The sequence below is a fragment of the Engystomops pustulosus genome, chromosome 6, assembly GCF_040894005.1.
Source record: "Engystomops pustulosus chromosome 6, aEngPut4.maternal, whole genome shotgun sequence".
NCBI classification, from domain to species: domain Eukaryota; kingdom Metazoa; phylum Chordata; class Amphibia; order Anura; family Leptodactylidae; genus Engystomops; species Engystomops pustulosus.
Window position 1 is genome coordinate 45,987,929 of NC_092416.1, and position 21,568 is coordinate 46,009,496.

The 21,568-nt window shown below is 45.4% G+C and overlaps 1 protein-coding gene across 1 annotated transcript in view; it reads left to right on the top strand.

Annotated features, from left to right (window-relative positions):
* The window catches only part of NOC2L (NOC2 like nucleolar associated transcriptional repressor), a 62,139-nt gene that overhangs the window by 39,479 nt on the left and 1,092 nt on the right, over nt 1-21,568 (top strand). The window contains exons 15-18 of the mRNA XM_072155911.1: nt 6,724-6,867; nt 10,430-10,543; nt 16,322-16,454; nt 20,328-20,441. Of these exons, the coding sequence (XP_072012012.1) occupies nt 6,724-6,867; nt 10,430-10,543; nt 16,322-16,454; nt 20,328-20,441 (505 nt within the window). The remainder of the gene's footprint in view (nt 1-6,723; nt 6,868-10,429; nt 10,544-16,321; nt 16,455-20,327; nt 20,442-21,568) is intronic.

Below are 21,568 nucleotides of genomic sequence, written 5' to 3' on the forward strand. Positions count from 1 at the left end.
CTCCCAATTTAGGCAATTCCATCTTTTCCCCCCTGGCCAACCCCCTCTTTGCTTTCCTGACCACTATTCTCACAGTTACAATAATTTAGCAGTGTACAGTGCTTAAGGTAGCTCTCCTGTCTTTGCCCCCGGACGGCCCCCACTCTCAATATCCTCACATTGCCCACAATTCTGTTGTGTACTGAAATTTAGATTTGGACAGTGCCCCCCCCCCTCCCCCCGGCCCACTATCCACACAGTGCCCACAATCCTGATGTGTTCTAAGATTTAGGCAGCACCATATTTTTCCTCCTGGGCAGCTCCCCCTCTCTTTGCCCCCGACCCACTATCCTCGCAGTGGCAACAAATCTGTTGTGTTGTGAGATTATGGTAGCTCCCCCCTCTTTGGCTCCGGGCTGCCCCCTAACTGTCATTATCCTCAGAGTGCCCACAATTCTTTTCTGAAATTTAGATACAATTACATGGGAATAGGGTTCCTATTTTTTTTTTTTTAAGATATTAAGTCATGGGGATAGCGTTATTCTAATAAAAGTGGCATATCCTGGTTGATGTGAGAGGTTTTCTCTATGAACACAGAAGCCGCTCCTTATACTATAAAATCATGAAGATGGTTCGGCTGTTTTGTAGCTTGGATGCAGTTACTTCAGAGTTCACTGAGGCTACATTTGCAGTCAAGATATATAGGCATGAGGCTAGGCTTTGCTGAAAACATTAAATTATTTGTAGCCTATCAAGAGACAGATTAATAGTCCATGTGGAGGCTGTGTAATATATCCCAGATGCACATTGCGTTTCTCAGTTAATCATCTTGGCCTCGTCTTACTGATCTCCGGTGCTGAATAAGCCGCCGCTCCTAGTGCGTGCGTTGTCTTCGGTTACAGGTGTTTTGCACACATTCTCATTGCCGGTCTAGTAGTCGTCATGTTTTTTTTTTCTTAATTTTCCATCCTGAGCATAAATCACTAGAATTTGGTATAATTTAATGTTAAATGGCTTCTGTACCAGATGCCAGCTTTGTTATTTCAGCGGTATCAGCCATCGGTCGGGGCAGAATCCTACCTCATTTACGTAAAGTTCTGCACATTGCCTGGATTTATTTGAACAGAAGATGTAGTTATTGTAGTCTAAACATCGGGCCGTACACAGAGGAAATTGATTCCTTTCGCCATATGTGGACTGACGTACTGAGCATGAGATCCCAGCTGTTATGTAACGCAGCCTGGAAGGAGGTGCCCTTTGATTTTATAACTAGCGTCGTGTGTGGGTCTGAGTTAAAACATTTTGATAACCTCCTATTGACTTTTCTGAACAGAGTATGGAACACAAAGCAGACAGCGCCGTTCTCAGTGTAGTGGCTCAGCCCAATCACTGCACTTTGGTTTCCATTCAAATAAATTGAAGCTACTCTGCAGGACCAGTTCTGACCTCTACATAGAGAACTCTCGGTTTGCTTCCTGTTCCTTTTGTGTATTGTATTGCTGAGTACAATTGATGTGGGAGGGTGCTGGGTGATGGACCCTCAGCAATGCCACATTTAGGACCTATGCTATTTATTTGCCCCCCATAACTCCTGTGCATTTAGTGAGTCAGCAGCGAATGAAGAAGAACTTCAGCTCTGAAGCCTAGACATCTGTAAATGCAGCTCTGGAGTGTAATACAGATTTGAATAGCAGATAATGCAGAGATATGGTCAGTTCTTCTGTCCTTACCGCGCTTGGTAGTAATCTAGGGGATCATAGAGGGTTATGATCCACCCTGGTAAGATCAGGGCTTTTCTGTACAGTACACTAGTTCATCATGATCTTTAAGCAGCGTGGAGAGCTCTGCATTGTCGAAATATAAGAGGTAAGGCTTGAGGGGTACACACTTGAGTTTGAGACCCGTATCCCCTTGAGAGAGTGAGTCTGTCCGCAGATTTGATCATAATAAACTGCAGGCAGTATAAAGCCTGGAGTGCTGCTTTTATACCATACCTTTTGTGTGTAGTAAGTAGTGGCAGCAGAGCTGGGCAGGTCTTTCAGCCTGAACCTTCTGTTTTTTGCAAGGAAATGTTCCGAATTCCTGAGTGACTGCTTTAAATATCCAACCTATTGCCCCCCCCCCACCTTTATAGAGAACCTATCAGCAGAAATTGACCTACTAAACTTCTACCAGTGTGTTGCCAAGCAGCTGAACACCTTCTTCCAGATCGTGTTTGTTTCATGACCCAATATGGTGGCATCATCGAGAAAGTCAACTTTGACGTGAGGTGTAAACTGGTGGTCAAGGAGGTGGAGATTTTAACACTGAAGTCAAGCTCTCTCTTCCTCAGAAAGCCGCCATCACTGTAATTGATGGTCCTGCATCCAGAGACCTCACTAACCAGATCTACTGAGGTCCGATATATATTGTGAATCACAAAGGAGGAGGCGTTCAGAGCTCCCCACCTTCATTTCAGTGTTAATTTATCAGCCTCCTTGACCTTATACAACCAATTTACATCTCACTTCAAAGTTGATTTTTAGATGATGCCACCGCACTGGATCATGAAAGAAACAAAAACATGAACGTATTAGGCTGCTAACTATATACTGGTAGTGGTTTATTAGCCCAATCGCTGATAACAGGTTCCCTTTAACTCAAAATGCTTGAGTTAAAGGGGCCATGGTCACAAAATAGGGTGGGATTATCTCATTTGGGGAAAGGCTAAGCGAAGAGCCAACTCTTGGCGTTTATCTAAAAGAGCAGGCTCCGTCGCAAACAGGACTAGAACTTTGTACAGTCTCGTCACTACTAACAACATACCCAAAGATATGGTTACACAGCTTTCCAGGGCTGCTATCTAACACTATCTGCAGATTTGTGTGGTCAAAACTACTGACGGGTTCCCTTTCATCACATGCTGCAGGTTTGTCAATTGCAGATTTGGCTGATGCTATGCATCAAATTTCACGGAAGCTCGTGGTGCAGAATTATTGCAATGTTCTTTCCTATACAATAAAGGGGTTTCTTTGGGCTGGACCTCCCCGTTTTCGCTCCTCTTATGGCTGGCACCACTGATATGTTCCCACTTTGTGCTGAGTCAGTTTTAATTTTCATTATTTATGACTGTGATACCTAGACCCGTTACACATTTGCATAAAGTGACCCTATTGCAATCCCATTATTAGAGGTTTGTCTCTGGAGAGATGGGTTGAAGTATCTGGCCACTACTACCGTGATCTGAAGCGCCTCTGATGCAATGTGCTAGAATTCACACAGCTCTTCTCCAATATGTTGCTGACACCCCATGCGCCAACAGCACAGAAGGCATCTGCGAACGCCGACTTATAGGTGTTAGCGAGACATCGTATGTGTATATGGCCTGTATAATCAGATTTCACTGGTTAATAGTATGGCTGTGTGCCATCATCTTGTTGACTATTTATACCTTATTTAGACCCCTGTAATTAGACCTGCTGGAGAGGTGTACGTCCATAGGTGGCTTGTGTGGGTGAGAGTTGAAGCATAGCCTTAGAGGGAACTGTGTGTGTGTGTGTGTGTGTGTGTGTGTGTGTGCATCATTGGCAGCCTGACAGCCTCTATCCAGATAATCGCCGGCTGGCGCGGCTCTTGGGTGATGCGCTCTTTCTGTCTCGGTGACATGCACTTTCCCCCCCGTGCTGGGAGAAAAAGAGCGAGGCGGCAGAGTTGTTTTGGCAGACTGCAAATCCCAGCTCCGGAGCGGCGTGTAGCTATTAGTCGGCCTTTATTAACTCTTAGCATGCAAGCTCTGACACAGTTTGCACGGTAAATCCAACCCCAGAATTTGCGGTAGGTCCAGCAGCTGAGGGGTTAGCGGCAGCGGTTTTGGATGCTCGTCAGAGATCTGTTTTCATGTTGGGAGGCAGCAAACACTCCCAAGCAATTCTATTTTCGGCGTGCAGCTGTGAGGGTTTCAGGATGTTTTAGTAACTGCGGGTCAGTCATCCCATATTAATTATGGCAAAGTTTGCTGAACAGCCCGCCGCTCCAAAAGATGGCCTCTCATTGACAATTACCTCCCTTCCGTCCTGTTTAGACTCGCTTGGCTGAGGCAAACAACTATTAAAGGCCACTTTAGTCTCCTTATTTGGGCTGCGTTAGTCAAACTAGCAAATTTAGGAGTATTTTTTTTTTCCCCTGTATTTTTCCTCTTTATTTACTTAACCCTCGCTTCACATTGGAGTGACCAAGGCTCAGGATCTAAACCGTGTCTGGAAACTGGATAGACACATGACGCTGTCCAAGGAGAGCCAGATGCAGCGTGCCGCAGGTCACACACATACAGATTAGACTGCCGAGCCTTCGCAGCTGACGTTAGCACGGAAATTTGGAAACCTGCCCCTTTGTTCCCCTCCTTTTCTCATGCGTCATCCATTAGACCACACGTTGACACGTAGGAGACCCCCAGGCTGTCTGCGGCTCAGGGCTCTGTTAGCAGTTACCCTCCCCTGTCCCTGCCCGATCCCAGATGTGTACGAGGAGAAACTCCAAGAAGGGGAACTGGGAACAGAGCCGGCAGTCTCCTGCCAGAGGGGTTTCTCTCAGCACGGCTGCAGATGTGCAAACAGCCGCTCTGTGCTTTGCGGCGCAGCGGCCTCAGGGCGTGTATCAAGATTGGGGGTTTGCCAGATTTTTCAGGGATTAGCTAAATTATCCCAAACTATTTTTTTTTTTTTAATTGTGTCTTTTTTGAAAAATAGTTTTCACGTCATGCTAATTTAATTAGGGGTCTGGAAAGGTCTTCCTGTGACTCCCGTCATGCGTCCCGTCATGCAGAATATTTCACCCTGGGTCATCCTATTAGGAGATCTCTTTTTTTTTTTCCTGTTATTTGCTTAGTTACGTACAGGTGAGTGAAAATATTTGACTTAGTAGTGACAGAGTAGACAGAGTAGTGGTCCAGAAACTGGGCGCTGTTAGTGGAGTTACTCAGGTCTCTGTTAAAGGAAAGGAGAAAGTATAGTATCACAGTGTACTACAGGGATAAGACCACACCATACAATTGCAAATGGCTGAAAGATATGAAGGTCTGAATTATAAGGCCATTAGCAGTCCCATGCAAATGGGATTTGGCTTCGTAACCCAACTGAGTGTGTACCCCCACAGGATATGGCTACAAGAGGGTTAGCCACCTAGTAGTAATGTAATCTTAAATTGGCACCCATTGACAATTGACTAGCATTTCATTGCCTGTTTTTATCTTGTGAGGCAGGAAATTGAGTAGAAACAAAAAAGGAAAGAAAAACACAACAAAACGTACAATAAAAACTTTAACTGAATGTGGTCTCCGGTCACTTGACTTTAATGGGATACCATTGGGGTCAACCAGTCTGATATAGGGTATTGAGTATCTGTAGGTAGAGGGATTATGTGCCACAACTATTAAACTTCATACTGGAGGAGGATGATCTGCGAGCAAGGACACTAAGGACGAATAATAGGTCAGGGGGAAGTCACACCACCCTCCCCAGATTTTGTACATTTTTTTTTGGGCAGGATCGCTGTTTGTTAAGAGAACTCTTTCAAATGGGTCTATTGCATTAACTCTAGGGACTTCCATGGAGAGGTCCTGGGTGCGCGAGGGTCCATCCACCGGATTGCTATTGCTTTACGGGATAAAAAAAGAAACACCTGCTCATAATGGGACCAAAGCTCTTTGTCAAGCATTCCGAAGAGGCATATCTTCGGATGGAGATCTACCTGGTGCACCGCTACATTAGATCCTTCCAAAAGTCCTGAATTATGGGACATTCCCATATCATATGCCAGGAACTAGCAGGCAAGTGCCGGCCCGGTAGGCGTCCCATCTTGTGCAATCTCATGGGAGTTAAATAACATTGATGAATGATATACAGTTGAATAAGCTTATTATTAATTCCAGGAGAGACATATCTGTGTGACTCCAAAAGTTCTTTGTGTTCCTCCTCGCTCAGAATACTCCTCCAAAATACTTTTCAATATTATTTTTGGCCATTATTCTTTTTTTTTTTTTTTTTTTGGAAAGTACTCATTTTAATCTGTATGCTAATAAGGCAGTTGTTGCACCCAGACAGTGTCCTCAGCACCCAGAGCACTGATATTCCTGCCTGGACTACTGTCAGGAGATTTGTCTTGTAAGTAGCTTGGACCATCGCCTGAAGGAGATGATGCAGGTAGGAATAGCAATGCGCTGGGTGCTGAAAATACAACCTGAATGCACCACTGCCTCATTAGCATACGGAATAGATTGTGAGTATCTTGGACATATCTTTATACCATGTTTCCAGCCATGTATAATACTTGGTGAAGGCGTTAGACTCTCTTTAAAGGGCATCTACCACCAGGATGTATGCAAATGAGCTTGTGGGGTTCCAGGCTCCATAGGTGTTAATGGAGCCTGGAGCCCCTCAGGCTCATTTGCATACAGTCTTTCATCCTGGTGGTAGATGTCCTTTAAGTATTCCTGAACTTTTAGTTTCTGAAGTCGTTGTTATTGATGATTGATGTTTCGGAAATACTCAGCTTTTACAAGATTCCATAATAACAAGGTAGTTTTATTTTGGCACCTTCATCCATTACATGATCTGTGTCCTGCGTCTGCATGCCTGTCTGTCTGTCTGTAGCCCAGTATGTTTTCTATGTCCAGGGCTGTAGTTGGTAACACATACACTAAGGTTGGTAACCCATAGAAGATATTAAGATTTTTTTTTTTTAATTATATATTTTTTTTTGTCTCTGCAGCTGAAAGGCTTCCTAAAGGACTGTAAAGTGTCCAATTACTGCAAACCGATGCGCCAACTGCTGGAGAAGATCCAAGAGAATTCATCCTACATCACTAACAAGCGGCAGAAGTGCGCCTTTGGGGTGTCCGATAGGGAGGCCGTGGTAAGTACAGTTCCGGGACAACCTATAAACCCTGCCTTCTCCCGCAATGCATTATGCCAGGTTTTGTGAGATGTATTCTGTGACTCGCCCCTCAATTATGTAGATTCAAGTAGGTCTTCTTCAATATATTGTGTTAGCATCCCGGCTGAGGGGCACGACTTTAAAGTGGCAAGATTTGTAGGGCAAAATATTTATTTGCTGAATTAAATGGAAATTTATTGTGGAAACCCTGCAGTGTATCCGGCGGAACAGTGGATTCATGGCACAAAATCTATAAACCATAGGGGTAATCTGGTGATTGTTGGAGGTCCGACTGCTAGGCAACATACCACTGGGAGCCCTTCTGATGACGAGAACCAGGGGTCCTGTTCCCACTACTGAATGGAGCTGCAGGTCCACTATGTGCCTTACCGCACCTGCTGCTCCATTAGGCGTATCGGGACCCCCATTCTTGTGATGGGTGGGCATCCCATACTTTTTTCCATTAGTCATAAATACAAGGATGATATTCTGATAGTCGGAAAGACCCTTGGTGCTCCATTGACCATCTCCGCGTATAGTATGCAGTGAGTAGGGTTACACTGTAGCTGGTATTTACAGCAGCGTGTGACCTTCTGTCCTCTGGAAGCTGTCGTCACCCTCCTTCCTATCCCCCCAGCCCCGGACCCTCACGTTGCTGGTGAGACCTCCCATGCATTACACTGCAGTACATTGCAGGCACCTCTGTCTCCTAAGGGAGCAGATAAATCTTGATAATTAGCATTGTGTTGTTTGCTGGCTGACGGAGCCTGATCTCCTCTGCAACCCTAGAACAGCACGCACGGATGTAATGCCTTCATAAATATTTTAATGGCAGACTGCTGGTAATATAAATCAGGGGGCTGGGAGTGCCAGAAGCGGTCCGTAGACACTCTGGCACCACCTCGCAGGGACAGCGGCAACGGGAAAGTGTCAGATCAGAGACACCCACGTGTTGTGGTCTCTGCAGCAGGATGAAGTAGTGCTGGGGAATTGCAGGTGGTGCCACCAAGTAAGAAGACGTATTTGGTCTGCATGGCTCTAGCCGTACATAATAGATGTTACGGGCTTTGTCCTCTGCGTTAAGATTTGATTAATTAATCTAAGTAAAACCGCTTTGGCGTGGTGCGCACAGACAGAATGTGCTGGAGACTGAACTCTGTGTCCTATGATGCATCATAAGAATTAGAAAGACGCATCATGGTTTTAGCAAATAAAGCTTTATACTTTGTAAAAAAAAAATAAAAAAATAACCAGAAGAGAGAACTGTGTAACTTTCATTTATTATTTTATTATAGTAGCTCTAAATCTGTCCAGGGTACGCGATGAACGTAGGAGATATCGAACATCTATTGTGTCCTCATTTTACTCCAATGGCAAATGTCATGGCGGAAAAAAGAATGGGGCATATTAACAAATGTTTTGGGAGAATGACCCTAGAACACATGCATGCTCAGCCAAGCCACATGTATGAATATGGGTGGACAGGTTGTTAGATATAGTCTTGATTTAGCAACCTCCGGCTTCCTGTTTAAAACCCTATTCACACGACCGTTATTGTGGCCAGTGGTCATTGGTGCGTTTTAGCATTCGGTGTCTCACTGCAACGTGACTGCACTGAGCAGCTCTGCCACTTGGCTTTCAATGGAGAGGGGTGAGGAGCAGTCACCCCTCCACCTCCCTACTGTATTCCACGCCTGGGATAAGTTTTGTGCGATTATAGTATAGCACAGGGATAGAATAATTACAGTCTAGGCCAGCAGATGGCGCTGGTTGGTAGCTTTTCATGTGATTCTGTGCATTAGCATCATGGGATTGACAGCATTGCTCAGGGAGTTAGGAAGAATATGAAATCTATACATCTTGATGACACCTGCCAGGCTAAACTACATTACGTACAAAAGACAGAACAGTCCAGCATGGTTTACACTGAAATGGAAAAAAAAATTTTCTTTTCACCAACTTGTGACCCCCGTGTACAATGTAACAACTATTCCATCTACTTTTAGAGGTTATTTGTCACTTCTTTTCACACACCGAGCTTCTGATGTGCCCGATTATAAAGGTTTATAGGGGTGATGTCTGCTGCATGATTAGACATAATAGAGGTTTGATGTTTTGTTCATCCCTCATTATAGCCGTCTATTTTTCTCTTCTCTTGCTCCCCTGTGACTCATTCCCTTTTGTCTACCTCCTGTGGTGCTTACGCATGTGCAGTCTAGTCTGACGGAAATCCTGGGGCTTCCAGTTGTCAGATGACGTCAATAGCCCCAGTGGGCAGTATTCAATACTCACACCGGAGACTGGATGCTCCCGGAGGGATTCATTACTGGAGAGACGGTGCAGGGAAGCCGCAGAGGATTTCGTGTAGGAGAATATTGTATCCTCTTCTCTCACCTGTGCATTGTGTACTGATGTTATAGAGTATGTGTACTTTATAATATCTATAGTGTATACATACAATATCGTATTATTACTCAATGTACAGAAAGATTAACTAAAAGATGCTCTGGCTAGTGTGAATCACTGTTTGTCCATTTTTAGTTGAAGGCTATATCTGAGAGGGGTTGCAGGCTATAGATATTTGGGCAGAATTATCAAAATACATAATTTTGACCTGAACCAGATTAAGAAAATCATCTGATACTGTATGAGTAATCTGGAGACGTGTAACCATATCTTTTTTGTGTGTGTTCGTGTGGCAGCAGGACTATGAAAAGCTAATTTATATGCCAAAATTGTAGCTGGACTTGGAGTACTGGGAGAGTCTCCTCACACTGCGTGTTCTTTACTCTCTGCATTACACAGCTCCCCAGACCCTCCATTTTGCTGTTATGTCTAACATGAAGTCCCAGATTGGCTGTGTTGTGACATCTCACACAAAGTCCAGCTGCAATCCAGGATTTTGAATGCATTTTTCACAGTTAAAACGCCGCACAAAAAGGCATGGTTACAGAAATCTTTATGGCCAATACCCAACACTGTCTGCTTGTAGACTGCCCTCTTTGCTGTTAAGCCACACCCATTCAATTGGTTTATGTCCAACTATATTTAGCAGTAGTAAAAGTATCTCTAAAACTCTTTGTTGAGGTCTGACTCCTGGCTCCTCCACTGATCATCTGTCAGTGCACTGTAAATGGAACAGAAAGTGAACAGCTCCATTCCCTGTGTAATGGTCAGACCTGGTAAGTGCAGATCCCTTTGGAAGGGAGATGTACTGCAATTACTTGACTCTGCACTAAAAATGGAGCAGATCAGTGAGGGTGTAGGGTGTCCGACCTCCATCACGGAGCTTCTTAAGGAGGGGGTCATCAGTGGGGCACATCTGATATTGGAGTAATATAGCTGACCATTAATTGCAGTCTCCTATCAGCCGCTCCTCTCTCCATAGATCCATAAGGGCTGCTGTAATCTGATATCTCATTGAGCTGACAATCTGCCTTGTGGGTTTAATATGGATTGCTTTATTCAAAGTTTGTCGAGTAGGTTTTGGTCATTAACATACTGTTTACAGTATGATCGAGTTTCTTTTTTTTTTTTCCAGATTAAATGGGAAAAGCAGATAAAAGAAGAAGGAACCCCACTGTCCAAATATTACGTCACCTGGAAGAAACTCCGGGAAAAGGAAATTCAAATGGAGATAAGCGGCAAAGAAAGGGTGAATATTCACACTATAACACACAGTATAGAAACTTATTGAATATTACTTCTTTATACTTGGCCTCCCCCTCGTGTTCAGCATTCAGGACACATGAATGCTCGGCACAGTCATGCTTGCATGTGTATGGGGTTGGGTGCGGAGAATGGAATAGTTGCCATACCAAAGGCTTAGTGCTTTTCAATGTTAATCATCCGATGTGTCCAGTGATTGAGAAGGGGGCAGATTTCTGTTTTTGACCACAGCGATTTCAAAGAAGACCTGCACTAGGTATATTTTAGGCATTTGGCATTGTAGATATGTCCTTTCCTTCCTGGGCCAGCAGGTTCTGCATGGAGTAGTACGTGTCTTTGTGGGTTTGTGTGTGAACACCATTCTCTGAGGAGCTAAGAACTTGGCTGCTTCTCCTACATGACTCTGTCATGGGATTTTAGTGCTTATTTACATAATGCTAATCCATGGCAGGAGCCGACGGCTCAAGAGATTAGAGGAGTATAAATCCTGGCTGTGCCTTGCATTGCTGGCCGTGGCCAGCAGGAGGCAGCGTTCTCTCTCACAAGACGGTTGTGGTAGAGCCGCGGAAAGTCGTGCAAGTTGCAATCTGTAGCTTGGACTGGAGGAACCTGCATGGACTTCACATAGGACTGTGTGATGGGTCAGCAGAGTGCTCATTTTATAATATCATCATGCATGACAATTTTAGAATTTTGTTACAATTCTGATTCTTTATGTAAATAGAGAAAAAAAAACCTCATTGCAACTGGTAATTGGACACAGCCTATAAATTAAAATACCAGTCCTACCCTTTATAGACCATATAACCTTTAGGAGGCTTCTGCATGCAATCAGTGGTTACCCCCCATGCATGCAAGCGTCATCACCGAGGCTAGTGATTCACTGTAGGGTCACATGAATACAAAGATAAAAGTTATGCCTGACATCATAGGGACCCCCACAGCGGCAGGCCATATAATAGGATGAGTAGTCCTCACCCATAGATGAGACATATTCTTTATTATATAGATAAACCATCATGGTTACAGCATCATGCCCTTCAAACCAGTGACTCCAGCCAGTGTCTTCTCAGATGTTGCAAGACTACAACTCCCAGCATGACCTTGCAGTGTATTATAGAACAGTTTTTTTTCCAGCTCTTGGACTCTCTCCAGGAGAATTTAGCCAGTCCATATCCTCCGCAGTAAAATATAGTATTTTCTATTGGTAGATAGTCCCAAGGTAAGCACGGGCATGTTACCGCTGGTCAGATTTCATGCATACAGCCATTGACAGTGAACAGTGACACTTTTCAAGCTCAGCCGCCAGTATTTTTTCCGCTCTAGATTTTTCAGTATTTTGTTCTGTAGGCTGATTGGCCTGCCATCAAGCCAAATAAGTGGTTTGTCACAAGGGATGGAGTATACAGTGTGAACACGCTCACGCTTTCCGCAGTCATCAGCAGGCGTCTCGCTACGACTGTGTTTATCACCTGTTCTGCCCTCTCCCTGCGTCAGCGTTCCGGTACACGTTATTTGTACGTGCTGTGCTGATTGAGTGGGAGCTGCAAACACTCGAGGAGCGGAACGGAAACTTGTGAGAGAAAAACATGTCTATTAATAAAGTGCCGCTCACATCTCCTGCTATCCACAAAATGTAGAATTATGCAAAGTTCATGTGGTGTTCAGCTTCCATGTATCATTTCCTTGGAGTAACACTCTATGGGCTTGTGACGGGGGTACCACTGTGTGTATGGGCTTGTGACGGGGGTACCACCCTGTGTATGGGCTTGTGACGGGGTTACCACCCTGTGTATGGGCTTGTGACGGGGGTACCACCCTGTGTATGGGCTTGTGACGGGGGTACCACCCTGTGTATGGGCTTGTGACGGGGGTACCACCCTGTGTATGGGCTTGTGACGGGGGTACCACCCTGTGTATGGGCTTGTGACGGGGGTACCACCCTGTGTATGGGCTTGTGACGGGGGTACCACCCTGTGTATGGGCTTGTGACGGGGGTACCACCCTGTGTATGGGCTTGTGACGGGGGTACCACCCTGTGTATGGGCTTGTGACGGGGGTACCACCCTGTGTATGGGCTTGTGACGGGGGTACCACCCTGTGTATGGGCTTGTGACGGAGGTACCACCCTGTGTATGGGCTTGTGACGGGGGTACCACCCTGTGTATGGGCTTGTGACGGGGGTACCACCCTGTGTATGGGCTTGTGACGGGGGTACCACCCTGTGTATGGGCTTGTGACGGGGGTACCACCCTGTGTAGGGGCTTGCGACGGGGGTACCACCCTGTGTAGGGGCTTGCGACGGGGGTACCACCCTGTGTAGGGGCTTGCGACGGGGGTACCACCCTGTGTATGGGCTTGCGACGGGGGTACCACCCTGTGTATGGGCTTGCACCAGGGGATTTCTGGCCTCAGGTACGGGCTAGTGACAGGGAAGGGGGTGTGTGTCTGGCCTGGTATACCACAGGGTACCATCTTGTATACGGCCCACCTTGTGGTGTAGGTACCTCCTTGTGTATATGTTGGCGCCATTGGGCGGGGGGCTGTCTGGCCTGGTGAATGGGCTGGCGACGGAGAAGCGGTTTGTGTCTGACCAGGTGTACGGGCTGGTGACAGGGAAGGGATTTGTGCCTGGAATAGTGTACCCCTGGGTACCACCTTGTATACAGGCTTTTGATGTGGGTACCACCCTATAGGTTGCCGCCAGTGGGCTGTCTGGCCTGTGTACAGACTGGCGACAGGGAAAGCTTTTGTGTCTGGCCTGTTGTACGGGCTGGCGATGGGGTAGGAGTGTGTGTGGCCTGGTGTACTCAAGGTACCACCATGTGTATTGGCTTGTGACATAGGTACCACCCTTTGTTTAGGCTTGTGCCAGGGTTGCGGGGGGCTGTCTGGCCTGGTGTATGCGCTGGCAGCAGGAAAGGGGTGTGTGTCTGGATTGGTGTACCACCTGTATACAGGCTTGAGACGTTGGTACCACCATGTGTATAGGTTGGCTCAAGGAGGCTGTCTAGCCTGGTTTACAGGCTGCCAACGGGGAAGGGGTGTTTGTCTGTCCCAGTGTAACACTGGGTACCACCTTGTGTAAAGGCTTGTGACCGAGGTACCACCTTCTGTATAGGCTGGCACAAGGGGAAAAGGGGGTTGTCTGGACTGGTGTATGGGCTTGCGATATGGATGGAGCATGTGTCTAGCCTGGATACCACCTTGTGTATAGGCTGGCACAAGGGGAAAAGGGGGTTGTCTGGACTGGTGTATGGGCTTGCGATATGGATGGAGCATGTGTCTAGCCTGGATACCACCTTGTGTATAGGCTGGCACAAGGGGAAAAGGGGGTTGTCTGGACTGGTGTATGGGCTTGCAATATGGAAGGAGCATGTGTCCAGCCTGGATACCACCTTGTGAATTCACTTTGTGCTGTGACTTTTTGTTGTGCATGTTAGATCTTATCCACTGTGCTGCTGTTATTGGCCGCAGTGGGTTAGCTGCTGCAGAAATTGCTGTGTGGCCCCAGGATTCTGTAGTACAGCCAGCACCAACAAACCGATTATGGCACTACGCAATCTCCCATCTCTACAGAGCTGTAATGTGGTGCACCTAGGCTTCTCGGGTGGCTCTCGTTAACCCTTGGATACCTTGCACTAGATATTTTTTTTTTATCTCTGTGGGCTTCTAACCTAAAAAATTAGTACCATCAGGTACAACCCTACATGGATGGGCACGTGATGGCACACTGAGCACCCCCTACCATGTAGTATGTGCTTCCGGCAGAGGCTTTAGATTGGTGGAGTGTAAATTGCTGAGATAATGAGCTCATTGGTGTGTAGAAATATGGGCACGTTTTGGTGCCCCTTTTGGAGAGGTGTCTGTCTGCGTTAGCGTTGGTGTGCTGTAGCTAGATGTGATGGCTGTCTGCGGCGCCTGTACATGTCGTGCGTAGGTGAGTGTGTGAGAGCTTTCGTCTCTCGTCAGTGCTAATAATTACAGCGCTAAGCATTTTTCCTGGAGCTTCTAACAGCCTCTAATGATGCCGCTGTGGAAGGGTGGCAGCAGTCGTTAGCTCCTTCATTAAGAGCAGCAGATTAACGAGCAGAGGGCTCAGCTACTTCAATAAGAGGGAAAAAAGAAAATAGAGGAAATAAAAGATGCCGGCTCGGGAGTCTCTCGCGGGCTTCCTGTTATCTCATTATCGTCTGGTTATTAACGAGGGGTAGAGACGATCTGACAGGAGAGAGGGGGCAGCCGCTGATGAATCCCCCATTGTGATTTAGAGATTACATAATACAATATTCCAAGCTGACTTTCCACATCCAGAACCGGATGGATCAACAGTTGCACCTTGGCAATGGCATCTTTTTGATTTTATTAGTTTGTAGCTTAGCAGTCCTGCTTATTACTTGAATCACAGGTAACCTATACTTTTGTAAAGTTTCACGTACAGAAAAATGAATGATTAATGATATTCGCATAAGGCGTAATTGTTGTATATATGTCCCCCATACACGGCAATGGGCTCACGGCACCCTACAGGAGCGGTACGGTGCAGCACATGTCCTATCTTTCGCCAGTATACGGCACCGTGCGCCATATATTGCTATGGGGAGAGGGGCAGGGTTGAGCGGCACTCATCCCCCTCCTCCTCTCCCCGGCGCTGATGTATGCCTGCTGTACTACGGTACGGCGGGCATTCATCATGTGAATGTAGTGTAAGGGGGATTTTTGGTCCGTTTTTAAGCATGCGGTTTCAGTCCGTTTACAAACTTGCGTGTTTTTAAAACTCATGCGTTTTTGATAATTTTCCATGCGTTTGGCTGCTTACAACCTGTTTATCTATTAAGATAATTGGGAAAAATGGGCAAAAAACAGATGCACACGTTTTTAAATGTACTGAAAACGCATGCTTAAAAACGGATCAAAAACGCCATGTGTTGAATCAACCTAATAAGTAAAAAGCCTACGCAACAAAATCATGCACGTAATGAACAAGAAAAAGACGTGTGCTATATCGGGCTCCAAAGTACAGAACGTCCAACAATCTTTATTGAAAATATACAAGATAAACCATACGGACTGGGTGGTAAGGGTTGAATCCACCTAGTCCAACACCACCTGTCTGTTACAAGATGACCAATGGGGCCAATTGCCTGCTACCTATAAACCCTCGTTGAAAACCACCATACAGCAAAAAATGTCCGACCCAGAAAAAGACCTCTGCTAGCAATGTTGGTCAAATTCGATATATGTGAGTGGCAAAGTGCAAAATAAACTTAAGACCAACATAGTTTTGCCAAAACAGATACTTAATTTTGATTATGTACTATGAAATCAAAATACCTGTGTGACTTACACCAGGTAGGAAGGGAGGGCAGGCAGTCAGACAGGTGACACGAGTGGGGGAAGGCTCCCAAACTACCCTACCAAAATCGGCATGGTGACCTCAGAAAAGACGGCTTGAAAATGGTAACCAATTCTCTTTGATTACGATGGTTGGCTAATGTATTCCTCCTTCTGCTCCCTTTAGTAGACTAGAGATGAGAATAGAGCATGCTGGGAGTTGTAGTCTGATAGAATGTAACCAGGGAAGAACTATTGGTTTAGGGCATCCACCACAGGTAAACCTCCGTATATCATGAGACATACAATGTCTCCACCTTATGAAGATTACCTCTTTAATAGGACATACACTTGAGTATTTTATATATTTTTTTGGAAATAATTCAATCGTGTTCTTTATCAGTCATATATTTTGCTTTGTTTTTCCTAGATGGAGGATTTGAATCTCCCAGAAATTAAGAGGAGAAAACTTGAGAAGAAAGAGGAAGATAAGAAAGAATTTAAAGATCTCTTTGAGTCGGACAGTGATTCGGAGAGCGGTGGAGGTGGTCTGTTTACAAAAGGTAATTATCGTTGCGATGTGGTGCTGCCCCCAGTGGTGAGGATTGTCACAGCACACATGCGCTGGCTTATTTTTCCTGAGCCCTATGTAGCCACTTCATTGAAAATGCAAACTTTGCACATAATCTTTACTGCCATTAAAGAGTAAAACGCTTACGAAAATCTTTGCATCCCCCCTTCCACGTCCCTCCTGAAAAATTGATGTGAGAACACTTGTGTTTTGGCAGGGGCAGTCGCATACAAAAACATTTTTCCAGTTTCCTCCGACCTGCTGGTAATTGCTGCTGCAGACTGTCCTCGCTATCTGGGGTTGATGAGTCTTTAATTAGCCCTAAAGGAAAGCAGTTTGGGCGGCGTATTCTTTAAGGCATATTATTGTGCGCGTCCTCCGCTTTTGGACCCTAATTTGAAAAGCAATTAAGACACCAATGAGCCTGATGCAGATGTGAAACCTGGCTGAACGGCTGCCGCCGCGCCTCATGAGGGGAGATTTACTTGGTCGGGAGGTTATTTATCTGCATTCGTATGGGTCGCACAGAGATCTAAGATTATTGTAGTGGCCTAGATAAGTAATCTACAGTTATCGGCCGGCCTACACAGTATTACTCTTAGGAGAGATGATGAGAGTCCTGATTATGCTGCTCTTAGCATGACTCTGAGGCCTTTTTCAGATGGTTGGCCCATGAATCGCGGACCGTTAAGTGTCCCGTTTCACAGACTGACCTTGGTGGCATGGATGGGGCTCCAAGCATCGTAGTGATAGGAGTGCCATAATTACTGTGGGGAAGCAGGGACTCCTTATATCCCTATGATACTCGCAGTCCCGTACTCTACACGGTGTTTGGACCGCAAAACCGGACACTACACGATCCATGATTCATAGACCAACCATGGTTGTGTGAGACAGAACTCAGAGTCCTACTTAGGGTGGAGTAATGAGGGCTCTCACGGTCTCTCCAAGGAATCCTGTCAGGATTTACTTAGCTTTTACCTGAGAAATCCTGCGCCAAAAGATATAAACATTTATATGACAGACATCAGGAACCATCGGACAGATTCATTACTTATGTACATTTTTACCTACGTTCTAAAAGTTTGATTATTTTACGATGCGATTATGTCGACGTGCAACTGGTTGATAAGGTTTCCTTTATAGGGTATAAGCCTTCATTATACTCATCTTGGGGGAGATTTATCATCAAGTTTCTGAGGTAAAACTGTTCTAGTTGCCCATGGAAACCAATCGGAGCTCAGCTTTATTTTCATAAACATCTGTGGGGAGATGGAAACTGAGCTCTGATTGGTTTTCATGGACAACTAGAACAGTTCTGCTCTAAGAGACTTATGATAAATCTCCCCCCTTGTGTCTATCTGTGTGTCTTGGCCTGATTTTCCTTGCATGGTGTATGTCTCTCAAGATGTCTCAGGATTTCTTGGCATGTTAATAGTTTCCATGATGGTGCCATTTTCTCGCTCCTGACGACAAGTCTTACTTCTAACCTTTTCTAACGCTCACGCATCGACCTCTCTTATCTTTTGCCTTCCCCTGGGTTTTTTCATCTCTGTTGTGCATGGGGGTTTTTCATTCTTATGTTCTCCCCTTGTGATCTATTTGAGAATTATACAGAATTTTCTTGTCACAGTGGTTTATCTTTTCACTCTCCTTATGTCATCTGTGTCTCTTGTTCTCTGTGGGGTTGCACATTTAGGCAGATAAATCTATGATTTCACTTGTATGCACAGAAAGCAAACTTTCGGAATGGGATTTTATCTTGATAGGCTGAGGGGGGCTTTTTTTCCTCTGGCGGGACAGGTCTTGAATGTTGACCTCCGCGATTACTTCACTGTAGGCCCCCCACATCCCGCTTCACGCCCACACAGCAGCCTACAGGGCCTGCCAGAAATCTGTTGTTAATTCAGTCCGTAGGTCCCACATAGGCCTCTGTGACCGCAGGTGGACCTTCCTTTTGTAGCTCATGACCCCTTAGGGGATGAGAGATAATTTGGAACATCTGTCTTAGCGGGGCTAGACTGCAACACACCGCACAGATAATATGTTGGTCAGATGTCGGCTTCCAGAGCACAGTATGGGAGAATTGGTTTGAGGAATAACCAGGGAAATGGCGAGGCAGCTCACAGATTTGTTTTTGTGGGAAATTTCACAAAAAAAAAAAAAAAAGCAGGATGTGTAATGATCTAATCACACGCAGCAAATTTGTTGCAGAAATGCTTGCGACTGTCCCACTGATCTGAAAAAAAAATTCATGTATATTACTGCGGAATAACCCTGTTTGGATCACTGGAAGTGATTTTCTGCCACATGTGAATGTACCCCAGCATAAAAAAATGCAGAAATATATATTTTCTTGCTCCTATAAGCCGACGCTTGTGACAGATCTATGCCGGAGCACGCCGTGCAGCCAGGGCTTATTAATGGCTCTTCCAGCACGGCCGGATGTTCGCCTCGTCAGGTAATTAGCGGAGAGGAGTGGGCAGCTGGAGTATCCGTGAGAGCCTCTCTAATGAGCACCGCGCCAGCGCTTACTGACGGCGCTCTAATGGACGCTAGAGACCTGGCTCGTTACTCTGCCCACAATCACCTCGCACAGCGCTCTGTGGGTTTATCTCCTCTCTGCCCTCGCTGATTGAATCCCTCCGTTCTGCGCTCACATCCCCTGTTTGAGATTACACCTTTTTGTATTCTTTTTTTTTTTTTTTCCCCTTTTTTTGTAATCTTTTCTGTCACTCTTCCTTCATCCCTGATGATCTTTCTGTTTGAGCTTTTCATTTCATGCCTCTTGTTTGATCTCTGGAGCATTTCATGGTGTTACGCTTCTCTCACTCGGGCACATTCGCGCTTCGTGTCATCCAGTCTTGGTATTCGCACCCAGCCGGATTTATATTTTTGTCAGGACATTGCACACATCACACATTCTCATTGTATGGATTGCTTGGGTCCCCTGGCCTGTACCTGTCTACACTATCTGGCTAGTAATGTAGACCGTAGTAAACCCCTGCTATAACATTGCGTTGAATGTAAACGCCAACACAATTGTTACAAAAACAGGAGTAAGCGTGCCCACAAACATTGCGTATTACGGACAGAGTTCATGTCCCATACACACATTGCTGGAAGCATTCAAGCTTCATATTGATCCACTGAATATCATTTACCTGCTGCCAATCCCAGTGTGGAATTCAGTCTTCGGAAAGCAAAAGTTGTATATCCAAGTTATACTCTATCCATAGAATAGGGGATAACAATCTGATTGGTAATGGTCAGACTGCTGGGACCCCCCACTGATCACGAAAAACGGGCTTCTCACTAATGAGGAATGGTAGGGTGGTGCCCAGCAATGGGACCCTCATCAATCAGCTTGTTATCCCAATTGCTGTGGATAAGCTTGTTATCCCCATTGCTGTGGATAAGTGAAACTTGGAACCACCCCTTTGAAGACCTTTATCCCTCTGCATGATCACACCTTTGGGACGACCCCTCAGGAAGTCTCCCTCACCTCCCCTAAATCTCCTAGAATTTCCTGTATCCTCTGCCTTGTTAGTCATCAAAAAATCCCCATAAAAATCAAAGGAGATTAGAATCCATCCTGTTCTCCATTTTTATGGTATCTTTTAGACTGGTTACAGGTTGTGCCATCTTTGAAGTCCTATGGAGTAGAGGATGGGACTACTGGAGAGCTGATCCCCTGGGATCCAAGTGGTCAGACTTGTACCCCTTACTAAATGTCTTCTCTGAAAAGTTATTTGTTTCAATGGACAGCGCCACTATTCCCGTGGGCTCTGCCTGGTATTGCGTCGCAGCCTCAGTTTACCCCGTAAATGACATTCATAACACAATTTCCTTTCTTTATTATCAGGAAAATCGAAATCAAAGAGCAAGGATGATTCATCTGATGAGAGCTCTGATCTAAGCAGCGAGGGAGAGGAGGGCGAGTACGAGGTGGAAGATGATGACAGCAGTGATTCGGATGGTGAGGCCCAGAAACCTTTTAATATAATAAGCAATGGCCCGGATGGTCTGTGCATCCTGAAATATTACCTGATGTATAAAATGTCACCTCTCCCAAGTAGATTTTATACATCTATATGTATGAAGAATAAGGCGGTGTAGCTTTTGTCCGGTGTGGGTCTAGTTTTAGGAATGTTTTTCTTTATCCCCAGTTGTATAGAAAAAGTATCTGAGTTGCAGGAGTCATTGGATGCTGAGGCATTAAGGGGTTAATGCGGTACAGCTGGCCGGTAATGAGCTGTGGAGGCAGCGCGGGACAGAACGCTTTATCGCAGGCCCTGTGTCATTAATCACCAGATACAGGGAGAGCGAGATCTGGCAGGCACAACGCACTACTGCTCCCCCCATGTGCACATTTACATAGCCCTATACTCATCCATCCGATCATACACGCAGCCGCCGCCTCCCGGAGATTACTGACACATCCCAGATTCCGGGCACATAGGATGGAGGCAGTGGGAAGGATTCGCCAATTAATGAGCTTCGTTTTTTTTCCCCCTATTCCCTATAATCAAATGCAGAAGGCTGAAGATGTGCTAGAAAAGGCAGCAAGACTATATTCCAGCATAGAACTGTGTATTTACAAAATCTCTGCTTGCTGTCATGCTGTAGAAACCTACTTATAAATCTCTCGTGGCCGTGAGATGAACACACAGGACTGTCTTTAAATTCTAAATATTGATAGTCTTTGTATAATTAAAACATTATACAATTTTTCAATATACTTTGTAAATTCACATTTTCTTTTAGATCTCTGCTTGCTGTCATTCATCTTCAACAATGTCTGCAGTTACAGCTTAGGGCCGCTATACAGAGCCATCATCTCTACCTCCATGCTCAGTATTTTCTGGACTGGACTGAACAGCAGATCTCTGTGGCATCGACTGTCAGTTCCTAGCCCATGATGGTTAGGCCATCCTGGACAACCCCTTTAAGGTTCCTTGTTAACAAACCGCAAAAAGGAGATCTTAACATCCATTAGAAATTGACACAAAAAGGTATATTGGGAAATTATAGAATTTTTTACTCTGAATAAAATTAGCTTTTTTTAAACAAAAGAAAAAACAACCTAAAACCGTACAGCTCCCT